The sequence below is a fragment of the Adiantum capillus-veneris genome, chromosome 22 (assembly GCF_014529385.1).
Source record: "Adiantum capillus-veneris isolate H3 chromosome 22, ASM1452938v2, whole genome shotgun sequence".
Lineage (NCBI taxonomy): Eukaryota > Viridiplantae > Streptophyta > Polypodiopsida > Polypodiales > Pteridaceae > Adiantum > Adiantum capillus-veneris.
This window is the reverse complement of record NC_140952.1, coordinates 20273161-20294496: the sequence shown is the minus strand read 5'-3', so window position 1 is coordinate 20294496 and position 21336 is coordinate 20273161. Positions and strand designations below refer to the sequence as shown.

General features: G+C 36.8%; 1 protein-coding gene across 1 annotated transcript; it reads right to left on the bottom strand.

The window, feature by feature from the left end:
• Positions 1 to 10026: 10026 nt before the first annotated feature.
• Positions 10027 to 11382, bottom strand: LOC147429003 (uncharacterized). The gene is made up of 5 exons (XM_086494965.1): positions 11370 to 11382; positions 11161 to 11214; positions 11012 to 11084; positions 10787 to 10923; positions 10027 to 10139 (listed from the first exon to the last, which is right to left on the bottom strand). The coding sequence occupies exons 1-5, from the start codon at positions 11380 to 11382 to the stop codon at positions 10027 to 10029; spliced, it is 390 nt and encodes a 129-aa protein (XP_086351091.1).
• Positions 11383 to 21336: the final 9954 nt, after the last annotated feature.

The following is a 21336-nucleotide window of genomic DNA, read 5'->3' as shown; positions in this document are numbered from 1 at the left end:
AGAGAGTCTTCTTTTGGGAGTCTCATCAAGAGGCCTCCTAAGGTCTCTCTCCTCTCGGAGAGGAAGGGAAATCCCATAAGCACAAAGTTGTTGAGTAAATTTGGCTTTCAAAGCAAGGTTGCCCATAGCTTGTTTCAACCTAGTAACAAGATAATTGACAAACATGGGGCATCATCATTAGCACCTTCATGTGCAAAATAAAAGTAATCAATGTTCATTCTACTCTCTTGGTTATTTTCAGCCATGCTAATTAAACTTATGTATAGAATTACTTTGTGCTTTCTACCCTCAAAAACCTTAGTCTCTACTTTTCTTTACCTTTGAAATTAGTTCTCAAACAGCCACACCCATGGTTTATACATGTTGATTGCAAAGACTAGTGGAGAGGGTCTAACATTGCTCGGTCTCCTCGAGACATTTTTAGGCCATATAAAGCCTTCTTCAATGTGCAAACCTTTTGTTTTGAATGAGGCGTCTCAAACTCTAGTGGTTGCCCAATATACACCTCCTCCTTGAGAAGTCCATTCAAAAATACAGACACAACATCCATTTGATAAACAACTCATAAATAGATAGCAACAAGAGCAAGCACAAGACTAATAGTTGTCACGTGAGTTGTGGGAGCAAAGGTGTCACTAACATCAAACCCTTTGACTTGAGAGAATCCTTGTGCTACTAACCCACTTTGTACTTTTGTAAAGAACCATTAGCTTTATGCTTGAGCTTGTACACCCATTTTGTGCCGATGAATTTCTTCTTTGGAGGCCAATTCACTCATTCCCAAGTGTCATTGTTTGTGATGTTGTCGTACTTTGACTGCATCGCTTCCTTCCACTTTGGATCATCCATGGCCTTGTCGATGGAGGCTGGCTCCTTCACAGAGCCCACAATTTTTTTCATGAGAGCCATGTTGACAGTGTGTTAGGAGGCTCTACTTTGCTCCTCTATTCTCTTTGACCATCGCAAACCCCCTCCTCTTCATGAGGATTGTGAACTTGAGGGTTTTGAGGGTCAAAAACCGATTGAGCCCACTTTAGTAGTGGCTTTTTCTATGATGTTGCAACAACAGGTTGGTTAATTTTATTTGAGTTGTCCTCATTAGACAATACCTCCTCTTGATTTTTTACTTGACTTTGGTCTGGCACATGGTGAGTTATTTCTTCATTTGATGAGAAAGTGGACGAACCTGGTTTCTCCACCGCATGTGTCCCTTCTTCAAATGCCACATCCCGACTAGTGAGTACTTTCTTTGCCTCTGGATCATAGAATCTTCAAGCCTTAGACCCTTCATTGTATCCAAGAAATACACACTTCTTACTTTTGGCTTCTAACTTTGTTCTTTGTGAATCATGAATATGTGCATAACAGAATCACCCAAATGTTTTGAAATGCAAGACCGATGGTTTCTTACCAGAATAGGCTTCTTGAGGTGTATTCCCTTTCAAAGCCTTTGTGTAGCTTTGATTGAGAATGTATACGGCTGTACTTACTACTTCAACCCAAAAGGAATATGACATACCCTTGGCTTTGAGCATACACCTTGCCATTTCTACCATCGTTTGATTGCGATGTTCCACAACTCCATTCTGTTGTGGTGTGTAAGTTGTAGTAAGGTGATATTATATGCCATGCTCATTGAAATGGTTGTTGAATTCATTGAAATGGTTGTTGAATTCATTTGAGATGAATTCTCCTCCTCGATCTGTGTGAAGCTTCTTCACATTCTTTCCTGTTTCATTTTCTACAAGCTTTTGCCACATTTTAAACTTTCCAAAAGCTTTAGACTTATCACAAATGAAATACACCGACACCTTTCTACTAAAGTCGTCAACTAACAACAAAAAGTAAAAAGATCCACCCAAAGTAGACGTATACATTTTACGTACCAACTCTAGAGGAGACTGAGCTCGATCACTACTCTCTTGTGGAAATGCATTTCTTTGTTGCTTTCCCATCATGCAAGCTTAACAAACTTCATTCATATCTGATATTTGAGGCATGTGTGCCACCATCCTAGATTTTTGCATCTCTTTTAGCACGGTAATGCTTAAGTGACCAAATCTCTCATGCCATAATTGAACTGTACCTTTTTCTGTAATGACCATAAGTGCAAAAAGCTCGTAGAGGTTGTTGCGCCTTACGTCCTTTCCCACTGTGTTGCGTTTGGAATCCAAGATTTCTGCTCCACTTTTCTTGAAACGGTCTTCAAGATCACGATCAGTGATCGCAACAATGGACAACAAATTCTTCTTGATTTGAAGCACGTACAACACATTAGAGAGCTCTTTAGTTTCACATGTAGATGCTAAAAAAGAAATTGTCCCAGAACCTTCGGCTAGAAATTTGGCATTATTCCCAGCAACTACACTTATGGGTTTATAAATAGGCTTCCAGGAACTTTACCAATCTTTCTTACTAGTCATATGTCAGGATGCACCACTATCTAGAATCCAAGAACCATCAACAAGCGGAGGTTGTGCTGATGAGCATACCTCTTCTATGACGACCCATAGTTCAAGGTCTATCTCGGCATTGTTGGCCGATTCTCTTTCCTTCCAAGAAGCTTTCATGGTGCCGTTCTTCTCGTATTCTTTTTTCCTTCTCCAATCTTTAACAGCATGACCCTTCTTGTCACAGTAAAAACAACTACCTGAAAATTTCCTCTTCTTGGGCTTCTTCTTAGAAGCATTTGACATAGTCTCCTTGCCTTTTGAATTGCCTATGAAGGCAACATCAGCTCCACCATCCCTGGCCTGAGCGACAACTCCTCTTCAATCAACATTTCACTCAGCTCTTCAAACATAAGAGGGGTTGGACAAACCTGAGTGTTGAGTGTCATAACGAGACCATCATATCTCATTGGAAGTATGTGAATACAGCACCGAGCTAAATATTTTGGAGAAATAGCCACACCCATGCGCTAAACTTGCTTGGTTCTTTGCTTGGGCTTCTTCCTTTGAAATTTGGAGCTCCTTGGGAGCCATAACTTCATACCTTGATGTAATGAACACTTCATACACAATTTTCACAATGCACACCTTATGTTGCACATAAACATGCATATACACACCTTTAGAGACCCACTCTTGCATGATACCCATGATACTTCAATCAAATACTCCATGTCACACAACAACAAGATTCTCTCCCTCGTTACACCACCACACATATTCCAAAAACTACACACACACCTGCACAGAAACAATGAATAAAATAAAGGGGGACATGTAGATTGATAAAAGGGGGAAATTGACAATTGATTTCTCAACCAAAACAATGTGTACAATGCTTTTTCTCTTCTCCCTTGAGCTTGTGCAACTATTGTTCCAAACGGCAAAAAGGGGGTGCCCCTTATAGGAGGTGGACCTTTTCTTTTTAGCACTTCTCTTCTTCTCCAAACATGCATCCAATTCCTTTTCTTATCTCCACACACAGGTAAAGCCCTTTATTTTGGGAGGGTGGTTTACAATGAGTTAGGGCCCAAGCAAGTGCCCTCTTATCTCCAATATAAAGGGGAGCGGCCCGTGGGCACCCCTTGTATGAATCAACCCCAAGCCCACATCATAAGTGCCATTGTGAAACACTCAATAGTACCACCACACATGTCAATAGTGCACGGTTGCTTCCACCACCCATGAATGCTAGAGCACCATGTCACGAGATAGACAAGGAAAGAGCTTAAGCACTTGCAAGCACGCACGCACGCACACACACACACACACACACGCACGTGCAAAGATGGAAGCAAAAAGAATTTACTTACTCTTTTTCACTAAGTCAAGATAAGAGGTCTACAAAACATAAGGGAAAATACAACGTAAAAGGGAAACTAGCACAATAGTCTAATGTAAACTGCAAGTGAGTGAGGTGAGTAGATAGGTGCTCCATGACTCCGATAGGTAGATCAACTTGGTATAGTACAACTCTAGTATCACTGGCAAAGATATGTATATCCACCAAGGAGCACCATTGATGATGTTTGTTGGTGGTAGTCATCCAAGAGTTGTATATGTTGAGCTTGACACCTCAACACTCCCCCTCAATCTCAATGCCATCTCTCGTATGTCAAGCATTGCTCAAAATTATTGTAGTTTCTCTGCTCTAAGGCCCTTGGTCAAGATATTTGCAACATGCTCATCTGTTACCACGCATCAAGGTTGATGTCCCCTACTAAGAACCTCTCTCTGATGAAGTGGTAGTTCACCTCAATGTGCTTTGTCCTGGCATGAAACATTGGGTTTTGTGCCAACTGTATGCTGCTAAGGTTTTCACAATAGATGACAGTTGGCCTATGTCCTTGTACTCCAAAGTCCTGAAGTAGCAATCCCAACCATGCCACCTCACATGCCGCCACCACTATAGTAGCCATGTATTCTATCTCTATACTTGAAAGGGAAACTGCAGTTTTCTTCTTGCTACTCCATGTGATATCAGCACTCCTAAGTGAAAACATGAAGTTGTTGGTAGACTTTTGATTGCATGTACTACTAGCCCAATCCGCATCTCTGTAGCCATAGAGCTACAACTCCACATGAGCCCTATAAAAGAGTGCATGATTTAAATTGGCACTCACATAGTGCAAAGTGCACCTCACCACATCCAAGTGTGGTTTCATGGGAAACTGCATAAATTGACTCACATATCCAACTATGTAGCTCAAGACTAGACGTGAGATAGTCAAGTAGATCAAGTTGCCCACAATCTTCCTGTACATGGTAGCATTTTCAAGCACTTGACCTGCATCATTTCCCAACTTCAAATCTTGATCTAAAAGAATTGAAATTGGCTTACAATAGGCCATACCATACTTTTTCAACATTTCCAAGGCATATTGCCTTTGTGACAACTACACACCCTCTTTTGTGCAAATAATCTCAATGCCCAAGAAATATGGCAAGTCTTCCATTTTGAACTCTTACATAAGTAGATCCTATACAGCCTCTATTTCAGCCACATTATTGCCTCCAACAATCAAATCATCCACATAAATACATATCACCACAATTCCTGCTTCATTCTTCCTCATATTAAATGAATTATCTACATTAGAAATCTCAAATCCCAATGAAATCAGGAATGCCACAATCCTCTCATACCAAGCTCTAGGTGCTTGCTTCAGCTCATACAATGCTTTCTTTAACCTACATACAAGGTCACATAGCCTCATATTTGCATAACCTTATGGCTGCTCCATATACACAACTTCCTCCAAGTCTCCATTCAGAAATGCATTCTCTACATCCATTTGTTTCAGCACCCATTTTAATGTGGCAGCCACTACAATAAACACACGAATGGTAGCCATCTTGGCTACGGGGCTAAATCTCTACTCATAGTCAATCTCATACATCAGTGTATAACCTTTGGCTACAAGCCTAGTCTTATACCTACTCACTCTACCATCAACATGATGCTTTACTTTGTAAACCCATTTACATTCAATTTCCTTTTCACCTTTTGGTAACGGCACCAATTCCCATGTTCCATTTGCATCAAGTGCATCCATCTCTTCATCTATAGCTTGCTTCCATTTTTCATCTTTGATAGCATCCTCTCCTCTGTCATCTTTGCCATATGTACACAATGACAAGCCACATAACTGCCATAAGCTAATCTCTATCTAGGATTCCTTCCAAGTGCCTTGTCCCTGCTTGCATCCTTCTTGCACCCGGAGTCTTCACAAAGGGTATTCCAAACTCATCCAAACTTTTCTCAGATCCACTACTCTCACCATCATCATGACCAGCACTCAAATATGGCAACTTAGAGGCACCATCAACTTTTTCCTTCCCTTTCCTTGATACATTTGAAGAGCTAGCAGGACTCATTTTTTCACATAACCTACCACTCCACGGATTCTCACCACCATGACTTGCACTAGGTGAATCTTGTGGCCCACTCAAAACTTGTGATTGCACACTTGTTTTTTCTTCAACCACATTTTCTCTTATATCAACCCCCAAATAATCTTTTACATCAGCATACCAACTTTCCATTTCAACAAAAAAAATATCCTTGCTCACCCTCACTTTACCAATGATAGGATTCTAACACGTGTACTCTTTCTACTCAAGGGAACCTACCTATATGAAGAGTACATTTAGGATTGAAAAATGGGATGTATCATATCATGTATTGCAGCAGTAGGGGTCTTGTTCATAGTGTACACACATGTAGCAATAGTCTCAATCCAATAAAGGTGAGTCATGTTCTTCTCATTCATCCATGCTCTAGAAAATTTTGCATTGTGCATGTTCTTCTGGTTAGGAACATCATTTTGTTGCAGAGTATATCCACATGAAACCTACCTATGAATTCCATGCTTTTCAAAAAACCATTGAATTCATTGGAGAAGTATTCTCCCCCTCTATCTAACCTTAGACACTTTACATATTTCCTAGTCTATTTTTCAACCATAACTTTGAAATTCTGAAAGTGCATAAACACCTCACTTTTCTGTCACATGAAATAAATCCATACCTTCCTTATATGGTCATTAATGGAACTCTTATAGTATTTTCATCCACCCATAGATGCAGTCTTTGCCAGAAACCATGCATTTGTAAGCACTAAATCCAATGCATTCTTGCTTACATGCTTATCATGTGAGGAAAGGATTCTTTTGCCTACTTTCAAAATTGACAAGCTTCACAAACTTTTTGCATTTTAGCAACTTTGAATGTTGGAAGATCTATAACCATCTCCTTAGTTTGCATCACTTTCAGCCTCTGCAAATTTGCATGACCAATCCATTTGTGCCAAATCTCAATATCTAGAACAACACATGCACGTTTTGCAAACATGGCAGCATTCACCTTAGTAGGCAACAACTAGCCTTCCATTCTTCTTATGCTCTTTGACAAACTTGAGACCATTGAAGTTAAACCTAACTTGCAAACCCTACTCAACCATTTCCCAAACAAAAACCAGGTTCTTTGTAATGTTGGGTACATGCATTAGATCAGCCAGGTACTTCACTTTACCATTTGTCATAGACAATGGCCCATTTCTTGTATTCATAATGAGATGTTCATTATCATCTACATAGCTAGGACTTTGTATGGTCTACATTTTCTTGAACCATTCACCATGACTGGTCATGTGATTTGATGCACCAGAATCCACATACCATACATTATCATTTGATTTTTCCACATTTGTAGACACAATATTCAGCATGTGTTGCACCACAAATATCCTTTCAGGCTCATCTCCATTCCTGTTAGTGGTGTTACCTCCTGTTTGGATAATAACATTCAAAGCGACCATGTCTTCCACAACCCCAGCATACTACATTTGTGTGTTGCCCTAAATTATTGTGATGCACATTTCCATGACTGCTTGGATTCCTCCTTCCTCAAAATTTTCCTCAAACACCTATGTTATGACCCTAGTTGTTATTTTGTTGTTGTGCTTGGTGGTTACCTCTACAATAACAAAATAATTGTTTCCACCCTACGTAGAGGAGTCTTTCTCAAGTTCCTTCTCTTCCACAATCAGTAAGGACACCAAATCTATGAATGAGGGAATGTTCTCTCGAAGATGGATTCCAATTTTGAAATGTTTGTATTCTAGACCCAAACCTTGCAGACAGACTTCTACTTTGTCATCATCATCAATTGTAACACCAATCAATGCAAGTGACTCACATGTGTTCTTTATCTTCAACGAATAGTAATTGATGGACACTGGATAGGTTTTTCTTTTACACATCATTCAGCTTAGTCTTCAACTGCAGCTTCGTTGCCTTTGTGTTGGTCACATCCAATGATAGTAAAGTGTCCCAAGACTCCTTAGAGCTATGAGAATATTCAGCTTAGTCTTCAACTGCAGCTTCGTTGCCTTTGTGTTGGTCACATCCAATGATAGTAAAGTGTCCCAAGACTCCTTAGAGCTATGAGAATATTCTATATTCCCAATTATAGTGTCCTACACACTCACAAAAAACCAGTACATAACCTTGTGAGGTCCGTGGATCCAATCTTTAAACATCTTTAATTGTGCAGCACTCGCACCTTCCTCTGGTAATGGTGGTGCTATCTCACGCTCTCCATCAATGTAGATAACCTTTGCCCATAAGCAAATTGTTTGTTTTAAACTTTCAAGCATGGAAGTTTTCTTGTCTAGCTTCTCACTCCTGACAATTTAGTTTAGCCCATCATTGTTGGATGACATGTTTCCAACCCTTACAAAGTATGTGAGCAGCCTGCTAAAATTAGTCAGTTGCCACTTGTAACCACAATCTATGTACATACACCTATTTCACTGTGATAAACAATGTCTATGCACACTATAATTGAACCGAAGCTTTTTGCGCCACTAATATGCAGATTTGTATAATCCAAAACCTTAGCGTCTTTGCATGTAAATGTACTCTAACTCCTAAACAAGGGTTGAAATGCGCCCAAAATGGAAATCCAATTGCACAATTGTAGTCCAAAAGACTTTATAGAACCCTAAGATTCACAATATCCAAAAGGAATTACCTCAATCAGAGATCGTGATGATGGCCCTCGAGAATACTGAAGCCGCTTTCTAGGCTATTCTTGCTTGTTGCTCCAAGATCCTCAGACACAACCAAGACCTGATACCATGTCATGAGATAGGGAAGGAGAGATATTGAGCACTTGAAAGCACACACACAACCACACACACACACACACAAAGATAGAGGCAAAAATACTGTACTCACTAACTCAAGATAAGAGGTCTACAAAACATAAGGAAAAATGCAACATAAATGGGGAACTAGTACATTGATCTAATGTAAACCACTAGTGAGTGAGGTGAGTAGATAGGTGTGTCATCACTCCGGTAGGTAGACCAGCTCGGTGTAGTAAAATTTTAGTATCCTTGGCAAAGATATGCGTATCATCCAAGGTGCACCAATGATGATGAATGTTGGTGGTAGTCATCCAGGAGTCATATATGTTGAGCTTGAAATCTCAACAACACCACCGAACAGCATCAACATTGCCGAGTGTGGGGGAGAAGGCGTCACCATAGCAACATAGAGGGATCTCCTCTCTCTCTCTCTCTCTCTCTCTCTCTCTCTCTCTCTCTCTCTCTCTCTCTCTCGCTCATATGCAAATGAAGTAGTGTCACTTCCACTACATATAATATGGCCACCTTGTCCCCCATTCTGCATATGGGACATTTGCCTAGCTACATGGAAGTCCGCCATGAAATGCACCCTTATGGGTTTGGAAAAACCCCCTAAAAACCTGTCAAACCATATTTTTTTGGAACCACTTTAGGGGTACGCCATTTCCTGTCCAGTGGCCCGATGAGTGAGTTGCAAAAACCAGCCAAAAATTGGGAATTTCATTTTTGCGAGCTTTCAGTTTTAAGCTTTTACAATTGGAACTGTTTTTTCGAGCTTTTGAACCCTGATTTTACACTAATGATATCTTTAAGTATCATTATATAGTGAAAAAACTCAAAACCTCATAGTACAATCTTTCAACTACCAAACACTTTTAAGAAATATGGAAGCATGTCTATGCTTATGCAAAATGAAACTTTATAAAAAGCACCATTTGTATGTATTTTGGAGCTTTTACATAAAACGTGATTCTTAAATTTTGCCAGAGTCTCCTTTGTATGAAGACCTCTATATAAAAAAAAATTGTACACACTTTCTTGGGCTCCCACATGGGATTTCCTTCACATAAGCTCTTATTTCCACACTTCAACGATTTTGTTATCTCACAAAAATCAACACACAAGCCAATGGTGTCAACATAATCTAACTACATAGGAAAGCTCCAACAAAGTCATCTCCACATCATGTGGCCATCATGTACCAAAAAAACACAAATGAAACATCCAAATGAAATGTATGGAGCATACCAAATGCCATGTCAATGTCATATGGCTGCCATGTACATAAAAACATAAATCAAAACATCAAGATGTGGACTGTTAGAATAGAGTTTCCTCAACCAAGTGTGCATCCTCAATCAACATTTTAGAGGTCCACATGCATTTCGGACAAACTTCTTTCATAGAGCACATCATCTAGCTCTAGACACATGCAATGCCTCTCATATCTTCTGCAGAAGCTTGGCCCAAACCACCACATTCCGCAAACAAGTCCAAAACATAGTCATGAGGCTCAGTAAATGTGCAAACAACCACTGACCATATAAAAAGTAAATTAGAAACATATATAACATTAAATAGTATCATACTTTACTAGTCTTACCACAAGAACAAAGAAGACCGCTCTACCCGCCTCTAAGAATAATACCATCATCATCTATCATGTAGCTACAACAATATGTTGGAAACAATCTCTTGGCAATTTTCTCCCCTGCCTCTCTATCATAGTGTGGCACAGGATGGCAACCACGATACCAAAGACACATGGTAAGATCAAGTACCTTCATAATAAATAAATAACTCAAAGAATGAATGTCATAGCTACAATGTTTTTAGTTAGGAAATTAAACTATGAAACTAAGTTTGTTATCGCACCGCCTCTCTAGTGAGTGGATGTCGATATGCCTTCTTATTACACATGAGGGTCTATGTACGTAAGAGCACAAGTACTACCCTAGTTGCATCTGCAATAAAATCTCCAATATGCTCAGCCACGCACATGGTGACTAAAAACCCCTCATCAATCAAAAACTCACGAGAAACATCCATGCACACTGTCACTAGACCCCTCGAAAATAAGTTCCACTTGGGAACACTCATGCCCTCTACAAACATGAATGATGACATGTAAGCATACAACCATAGTTAGCTGTAGGTACTATTCCAAAGAAAAGTTACTTACCCAATGGGATTGGTCCTAGACCATCCACAAGCAAACTTGTAGGAAAATCTACAAAGATAATCCTAGCAACCTCACAACATGCCACACCATCTTTGCTATATAGATTTGTATTCTGTGTTGCAAAAAATTTGTTGATACTACAAGAAAACCAAACATGAATCATGTTCAAACTCATAGAACATTGCAAGAAGAAAATGCAAATAAGTAAGCAATATGGAAATCTACCTATCAAGGGCAAACTTATCAATTTGTGATATATCCATAAGAAAAACATCTACAACAGTCTGGTGATGGAATCCTGCAAGCATTATCCAAATTAGCTTTGAATTAGAAAATATGGAAGACAGATTTTCTAACAATTTTCTTAAACTTACCAATAGATCGTGTGATCAGCCTTCTCTCCCAAGCCTCTTGCCCAAGTGAAGACTCTGCAACAAATGAAGCAGTGTGCACCAATGAGATGTAGTGGACACATTAGAAGAGGGTGCCATATTGGGTATAGTGGTTTCCAAAGAGAACATGGCGGGCTCCGTAGATGGCACAATGGGAGGCATTGAAGAAGGAGTGGGTATCCTTGATGTACTTGGAGACTCCATTTTCCCTTTACCCTTCTTGAGTACATTGCTTGCTAGTGGAGTACCTTGAGAGCCACTCTCAACGGTGTTTTGAGTAACTCCATAAGAAACGGGAGGGAGAGACTCTTCTTGTGTCTCCTCTAATTACTCATCACTCTCATTTTGAAATACTTCACTCAACAACCATATAGCACAATATCACATAAATTAGCAATAAAGTAAGACATGTGCATTCTTAAAAGAAAAGAACCACAAGTGTTAAGGTACTTACTCTTCCGTAATTCAAACTCTTGCTTTGGAATAACTCCTAGTGGATAATCCAACCACCAAGGACAAACATTGGATTCCCATGTTGTCAGATTCCTTTCAAGCAAAGAGGGAGAGAACATTGTATTCTTATCACGCACATTAATCCACTCTCTGGTGAATAATGGGGCTTCATTCAATTTTTGCACCTCAATGCATTGCATAACCCATCTACACAATTTTTAGAGCATCATCCACTTTGAAAAGCACATACACACAATGGAATAATAAAGGACATGTATCCCAAAAAAAACACCAGAGTCTCCTTTGTATGGAGAACACTTTTTCAAAACAAACCATAAACCCTATCTTGGGCTCCCACAAGGGATTTAAGTGTTTTCAACATAGACATTATACACGCATGTATTGTCAAAAAAACCATCCACCCCATATCGGGCTTCAACAGGGAATTGAAGGATTTTTTGTAAACACAAAATGATATTTCATCATTCTCAAAATGATCCACTGTCACCAAACCATGGCAAAAAAATGAAATGCTCTTTTTTGGCAAAGAGTGCAAGTGGAAGATGCAAACCTATAAATCACTCTCTTAGCTGACAACACAAGCTCTGGCATCTTTTCACTCATCACCATTAAGAGGATTGGTGATTGGTAGGTACTTGTAACCCTATCTTTCAATCGTTCCTCTTCTGCCTTTGTGGCCTTGTCTATTCTCTTCTTCTTCTCAACATCATTTAGTCCAAGTGCATCTAGCTTTGCTCTTTCTTTGGACATAAATGCAGTGAACTCATCCTAATACAAAACACTGTATTGAAACCATAATAAAATTTTACATTCATTACTCAACATGTAGAGTAGGCATCACCTTCCACACAAGTTGAGATATCAATCCACATAGAGTGTTATACCATGGTGCAGCACCATGGTAATACCTTGCCTCCACAGTCATCTCCACCCTAGCTCATTCTCTCATATCGGGTGTCAATTTTTGAAGGATTGACTAAGTTATTTTCCATGCTAAAACATATAAACTTCATGAGTGATGTTTGGCATGACATGTGCCCTAGAAATGCTACAAAAAAATAGAAAAGAAAGAGTTGAACACAAGCATTGTTTACAAAAAAAATGAGAGTCAACATGCGATTAACAAACTTACGCATTGGAAGTGTCAAGTGCAAGAAGAAACTCTGCTTGTTTTGCTCTCGACAACTCAAGGAATTGGAAACAAACACTAACATGGTATTGACCATTGTCCATGTACTCTATCACCAAAAAAAAAATCATCCTTTGCAAGAACAAAGCTTTACAACAAAAGAGTGAAAAAGGTGAAATATCTCACTTCTTTGATTCTCTTCCACCATATTTTTAGCCTATGGTTGCCATCCCCTACCAGAAACTTTTTTCCTTTGAGCTCTTGCCACTCTCTACCAAGTGCTCTCTCAACTCAACATTTCTTTCCCGCCAAAGTGGTCCCCATTCCTCCAAATCTGATGTGATCACGGGAATGGTATCTCCTCTAGAATCCCCAACCCGACACAAGAAAATGCCCCATAGTTTCTAGATACCCAGCAGAATCAAATGAGGAGCCATTCTACATCATCTCTAGCAAACCTAATAGCCTCATGCACCATGAATCGACAAAGTGGAACAAGAGGAGGCAATGTCTTCTTCTTGACATAAAACTGACTTAGAACATCTTTCATCAAGCTAAGTGAAATTTGCTTGCCTAGGTGTTTGTAATGCTTATTCTCCTCATCCCCTTCATGATCACAATCTTCTTCATTGTCATGAGGATCTTCAATGTGAACATTGCTCTCTGCATACAGAAAACAATTGACAAACTTTAAATTGTCCAGAAACATATGCAATTAGGATTAGATAGTCTAAAGTATTTAATTTGGAAATTTTTTGCCAGAGTCTCCTTTGTACGGAGACAACTTTTTCACACAAAAAAACGCACACCCTATATAGGGCTCTCACATGATATTTAAGGACCTTTTCTCCAACATAAACAAAAAAAAAAACTTAAAGTTTTCTCTAACAACCATCAATGGTATGTATATAAAAAATGGTTCACCCTTTCTTAATCTCCCACATGGTTATTTATTACCAAACTTTCTCAACAAAAAAAAGCGTCCATCAAATTTAACCATCTACCATTGCATAATTTATAATACAAACTACGTATCGACATAAAATTATAACATACACTCATAATTTACCTGTGATCTCTACATTATCTTTGACATTGTTGGAGTCGTCATCGACTTGAGCCTCATCAAGAAAACACACCTTTTGAGAATCCTGTTCTTTTTATTGGATGGAGTGTCCATATATCGATGTAAGGTCCCTCCCTAAACCCTAGAGCCATTCAGAACTTTCTTCAGCCTATAAACTAATTTAGAAAAAGCAAGGCCAACAAAGAAGTCATGCGGACAACGAGACTTTACTCCAGAATGAAAAGACAAGGATATTTTGGATAAGAAATTATGTCATCCCTATATTTTTCCAAAAAGATTAAGATTATTTTTATACTTCTTCGTGAAGATCCGTGTGGAAATTGATCTAAATCGAGAACTGGGAGAAAAAAAGGACTAACTTGATTGAAAGATAAAGTTAAGAGATAAGAACTAAGAAGAAAATTGGGATCCAATAGGAATTAAGAAGAGAATTGGGGTCCAATAGCATTTGAGAAGAGAATTGGGGTCCAATAGGAATTAAGAAGAGAATTGGCATCCAATAGCATTTGAGAAGAGAAATGGGGTCCAATAGCAATTGAGAGGAGAATTGGGGTCCAATAGGAATTGAGAAAAGAATACCCACCATTTCCTATATAAGCACCCCCTCTCCTTTGTAATTTTACACACACAATATTGCTAAGCTACTTGCATACTTGCCATTCTCAAGACTATGCTTAAGTAAATCAAGGTTTCCATTAAACCTTGCTCTTGCTCTCTCCCTCTCTTGAAGGCCAAACCCTTGAGGGTTTTGTGAAGAAGCTCCTCTCTCCTTCCTCTTCATCATAAATCCCTTTCCTTCCTCCTTGAGCCTCACATCTCTTCAAGAAGGACTTCAACCCCACTTTTCTCTTGTTTAGAGGAGGTAATCTTCATTTCTAGTAGGATTAATTAATCCATGTGTTTTATTACTAGGAAGGTTTATGTGCATTATTTTAGGTTTAAACTTTAATGGTAACCTTGAAATTAGGATTAAGTATTAATGGTAGTTATGCATCATTAAGTTAAGCTTCAAAGGTAGATTTGCACTCGTAAGCTAAGCTTTAATGCTTTGCATTTAGGTGTAAACTTTAGTGACTACCTTGTATTTTTAGGTTCAAGCTTTAATAGAAACCTTGCAATTAGGATTAAGTGATAAGAGTATCTATGCATCATAAAGTTAAGCTTCAAAGGTAGATTTGCACTCGTAAGCTAAGCTTTAATAGTAACTTTGCACTTAAGTGTAAGCTTTAGTGACTACCTTGCATTTTTAGGTTCAAGCTTTAATGGGAACTTCGCAATTAGGGTTAAGTGATAAGAGTATCTATGCATCATAAAGTTAAGCTTCAAAGGTAGATTTGCACTTGTAAGCTAAGCTTTAACAGTAACTTTGCACTTAAGTGTAAGCTTTAGTGACTACCTTGCATTTTTAGGTTTAAGCTTTAATGGAAACCTCGTAATTAGGGTTAAGTGATAAGAGTATCTATGCATCATAAAGTTAAGCTTCATAGGTAGATTTGCTCTCGTAAGCTAAGCTTTAATGGTAACTTTTCACTTAGGTGTAAGCTTTAGTGACTACCTTGTATTTTTAGGTTTAAGCTTTAATGGAAACCTTGCAATTAGGGTCAAGTGATAAGAGTATCAATGCATCACAAAGTTAAGTTTCAAAGGTAGCTTTGCTCTCGTAAACTAAGCTTCAATGGTAACTTTGCACTTAGGTGTAAGCTTTAGTGATTACCTTGTATTTTAGGTTTAAGCTTTAATGGAAACCTCGCAATTAGGGTTAAGTGCTAAGAGTATCTATGCATCATTAAGTTAAGTTTCAAAGGTAGATTTGCACTCTTAAGCTAAGCATTAATGGTAACTTTGCACTTAGGTGTAAGCTTTAGTGACTACCTTGTATTTTAGGTTTAAGCTTTAATGGAAAGCTCGAAGACTCATAAATTATAAGACGACCTTCTAGCTTCCTAAAATGGAAAGATAGGCACCATAAGAAAAGAGTAGTTGTCTAAAATTGATAGAAGTAGTTCAATTTTTGGTATTGAAGAGTATTTCTAAAGTTGTCAATTTCACGTTTGTTTGCAAATACAGGATGGGGGAGATAGGGGATAACTTCGCGGAATTGACCTCCGTGTTGTTTTGAACCGAAAACTCTACAAGCTTCCATGGAGATGTTCCATGAATGACAAAGGATTGCAAAAACGTGGGAATCAACAAAACGGGGATTGAACTTAAAAAGTTGGCATTTCCGAAGAGACATTAACCATCAAATGCCTATGGCAAAAACTCGCTTGTATTTTCTAAATAAACTTGGCTGGTAGATAATTAATGAAAGTAGGAATTAAGTTTGATAAATGAATGAACATGGAAATTACCAACTAGGAGTTAAAAAGGAATCTCGAGAGGTGATAGGGATAGCCCATTGCAAAACATAGATTTAACTAGGAGTTTTGAAGATTGTCTGGAAATGACCGGAAACCAAGATGAGTCTTCTTGGGGTCAATTTGATTGAAAGGCCGGCCCATTGAGAGGATTCTCTTGGGGAACTTAATGGAGATTGGCCCTTTTCGGCTAGGGCAATGTAACCCGCAAGTTGTTATACCTAGGTCATTCATGCCCGAGGGATAAGGGATGAATGGGTTTGTTTCATTTTTGCCCGGCCGAGCGAAGTACCCACGGTATCTTATTGGAAATCGGCCATAATCCGTGTATGGCCTCATGCCAATAGTTGGATGAGAAGGTCATACTCAGGGAGGATGATGTGAAATTAATTAAGGAAATTTGTTCGACTTGGTTGCTTAAAAAGGAACTGGAAAGGCTAGGAATATAGGGGCTATCCTGTGCATCTGTCACCAGATGGTGCTATACCTCTCGAAATAAAATACTTAGGAAGGAATGATTAAATTACTTGATGAGCCTTTCCCAAACACTTAATTCTAGGAAATATTGTGAAGGTGTTGCCATTTTGGTGGCTTGTAACCATTATCTTGGCCTGAATGGGGAGGCAAGATGAATTGGTTGAAACTAAATGTGTTGCCTGATTAGTTAGGGAATTAGTTACAAGCTAATTATAGCAGATAAAGGAAAGGAAATGAATTAAAAGTTTCTAAATAAATATCTGGTGGGAGCAACCAGATGAATTTCTCTGAACGAGGGTATGCAACAGATTACATGCTGCTTATTGTTTGATGATGTCTGATAGACTCCTGTCTTCCTAATTTTGTAGTAGTTAAGTACTACCTCGGGAAGGGATTTTCATGAAATGGTTCGGTGGGTGGGTGGATCTAGAGGGTCAGATGGCCGGATGTTGATTTAAAAATTTTATGCTAACCGCTAGGACGACGTGGGATAAAAATGGCTAATCAAGGACAAGCGAGACCAGGTAGGATTGCAAGATCCCTCTTCTTAGGGGAAAGTGATAACTGCCGTGTCTGCTTGTCAGGAAAAAGGGGTTATTGCCATGAACCAAGGGAGAACAAGAAAGCAAGAATAGACCCTCAAGTTAAAGATCAAGAGAATCAAGACTAAGGACCACATTTTGGGTACGGAAAGCTGTCAAGGACAAATTGATTATGAGGATCATGATAGAATCGTTGAATGAAGGGACATACCCCCTTGGGTTGGCATTCGAGATAGACCGAAGTCCTGTCTGAGTGTCGGTCCCAAGTGGGAGGGATACCTGTAGATAGATCTACGTCATTCCCTAGAACAGTCTGTAGGACTGAGGGAGGTGAGTAGGGTCGAGTTTGGGTATGGCCCTCACAATCGAACTCATGATGATGCCTCATGATCAATAATTCCCTTTGGTATACAATCGGACTTTAGCTTCATGCTCACTTGACGGTTGCTAAAAGGAGAGACTGGAGGTTTTCTTTTTTTGCTATCCCTCTTGGGTGCCATTATTTACAAAACACATATTATATAGTTTTTAGTTTATATAAAACCAATAATTTGCAATTAGTATATATTACATAAAGTAGACTACATACTACTTCAAAAACGTACGTTAAAATGTAGATTATAGTATATAACACTATATGTGGTATACTATAATATGTAGTAAGTACTATATAATACTATATGTAGTATGCTACATATATACTATATGTAGCTTGTAGTTTATTTACTTTATTATAACTATAACTATATATTATAAGTATAGGTATAAGTATAACTATAGCTATATATTATAAGTATAGTATATATTAGAAGTACATGTATAAGTATATTATAACCATAAGCATAACTCTATATATACTATATACTCTGTATTAGATACATACTATTACATTAAACAAGTATATATTAAAACTATAAGTATATATTATAGGTATAAGTATACTCTATACGTATTAGCCTATAACTATAAGTATAACTTTATATATATTATCTACTATATACTCTATATTATCTACTATATACTCTATATTATCTACTATATTAACGTATAAATATATATGTAACTATAAGTGTATTATATAACTATAATATTAAGTATACATTATATCAGTATAATATAACTATAAACTAAACATATAGTATCTATAATATACCTATATATTTTACAGTATAAATATATAATAAAAATAAATATTATATACATATATATATATATATATATATATATATATATATATATATATATATATATATATATATATATATATATGTATGTATGTATATACATGTATGTATATGTATATGTATGTATGTATGTATACACATACATACATACATACACATATATACATATACATACATGTATATACATACATACATATATATATATATATATATATATATATATATATATATATATATATATATATATATATATATATATATATATATATATGTGTGTGTGTGTGTGTGTGTGTGTGTGTGTGTGTGTGTGTGTGTGTATGTATATACATGCATGTATATGTATATATTGTATATGTATATGTATATATATATATCTTTACATATGTATATATATGTATACATATAAAATATATATATATGCATATATATGTATATGTATATGTATATGTATATGTATATGTAAATGTACATGTACATGTATATATACATATGTATATGCACATATACATATACATATACATATCTATATCTATATATACATATCTATATCTATATATATATATATATATATATATATATATATATATATATATATATAATAACATTGTATATTTATTATCTACTATATACTCTATATTATCTACTATATTAACGTATAAATATATATGTAACTATAAGTGTATTATATAACTATAATATTAAGTATACATTATATCAGTATAATATAACTATAAACTAAACATATAGTATCTATAATATACCTATATATTTTACAGTATAACTATATAATAAAAATAAATATTATATATATATATATGTATGTATGTATGTATGTATGTATACACATACATACATACATACACATATATACATATACATACATGTATATACATACATATATATATATATATATATATATATATATATGTGTGTGTGTGTGTGTGTGTGTGTGTGTGTGTGTGTGTGTGTGTGTGTATGTATATACATGCATGTATATGTATATATTGTATATGTATATGTATATATATATATCTTTACATATGTATATATATGTATACATATAAAATATATATATATGCATATATATGTATATGTATATGTATATGTATATGTATATGTAAATGTACATGTACATGTATATATACATATGTATATGCACATATACATATACATATACATATCTATATCTATATATACATATCTATATCTATATATATATATATATATATATATATATATATATATATATATATATATATATATATATATATATTATATATATATATAGATATATATATATATATATATAATAACATCGTATATTTTACATACTACGATAAAAAAAAAATGCACGTATTTGGGGAGATTATGAACGTTCGATAAGTTAACAGATGGATTTGACAAAATGCTGATTCAAATGTATCTTAATAGCTATGATTGTGCATATCTTAAAGAGTGAGTATTTCAAATCTATTTAGAATAGTTTTCAATGAGCGCATTAACTTTTTGCAGTTGCATGCTTTTACACTTTCTTTGTACCTTATACACATTTTCTTCCTTCTCTTTTCATCATTTTATTACCTCAAGTATTATTCCTCCCTATCTGTCTCAAACATGACAGCTACAGCTACAACTATGCTTTCATGGACGATTAATGATGCTCAAATGGATTATAGAGTCTCATTACAAAATGGAGAGCTTCTGCTTAGTGAATATTTTCTTCAAAGCCTATTGTCTCTTATTAAGTTTGAAGGCTTGCAAGCGGTCGTTCAGATAGGGAGCTCTGAGTCTAAGTTCAATGTGTTGCCAAGATGGGATCATGAAGATCAAAATCATTACCTCCTTGACCATACTCTGTCCTCAGCTTACCACATTCTTCATTCAGATGACTATGTCTATGTGGCTGACAGTTTAGAAACAAGTGAAGAAGTCAGTGATGCTTCTGTGTTCGCTACACCATGTAACAAAAGTTTGACTTCATCACATTTAAGTGTTGATATTGATGAAGATACATATGCAATTGTTTTGGAGACAATGGAGCTAACCAGGTCACTAGAACCCTTTCTAGACACACAAGACGAGGTGGAGCATACAAGGCAGGAGTACTCAAAGGATACATCCATCATTTCATGGATGAAAGAAAAAGGTAAATCGTGTAGGTTGTCTAAACTTTTAGAGATTTGTGGACCTCCCAAAAAGGTTGATGAGCTCCCAAATTTTTATAATGGCAATGTTTGTTTCAAGATTCCTCCAATTCACAACAATAAAAGGATGCTCTGTATGGATCAGAAGTACGATGGTCACCTTTGGTCTCGCCCAGCATCGACCAACATGGCCATAGATTGCACTGTGCGTTTGAGTTATTTTCTTGGAAGCCTTCAATGTTCCAAATTGACATGCCCTTTTTACCTTGGTAAAAGGAGATACAATGATGCCTTCTTTCATGGACATCTGGACAAACAAATCAGCATGGGAAGGTAAATCTAAAATAACATGCCACTATTGTGATAGAACAATCACTTGTTCAAATGTTCGCAAGTGTATGATCTATTATGTGATGCCAAAGGAAACAACAATAACACGTTTGATGATCCATCTGGGAGTGCATGACCAGAATGTATAGCCAGGTACTGGAAGGGAAGCTCTTGAAAAGGTGTGCAATCTTGTTAAGACAGTTTTAAAGATTGAGAAGGGGGGTCCTAGAAAAGTACAGATGTTAGTTGCTCTTCAAATGCTATTCCAATCTTTGACTAAAGAAGATGATTTAGAAGCCACTGATGTAAAGCTTAACCATTTTCTTGAGTAAATGATGCCCCTTGGTTAGAATAGGGGATTCAAAAGTATTGTGTCGAATGAGAAAGCTAAACAGGGTCAGGTTTTTGGTGATGGATACGACAATATACTATTG

Excerpts from the sequence above, each read along its gene's own strand:
- LOC147429003 (XM_086494965.1), bottom strand. Across the intron at positions 11,085-11,160 it reads GCTGATCACACGATCTATTG|GATTCCATCACCAGACTGTT; the intron begins GTAAGTTTAAGA and ends TAATGCTTGCAG. Across the intron at positions 10,140-10,786 it reads TCTAGGACCAATCCCATTGG|TGGTTGTTTGCACATTTACT; the intron begins GTAAGTAACTTT and ends TTATATGGTCAG.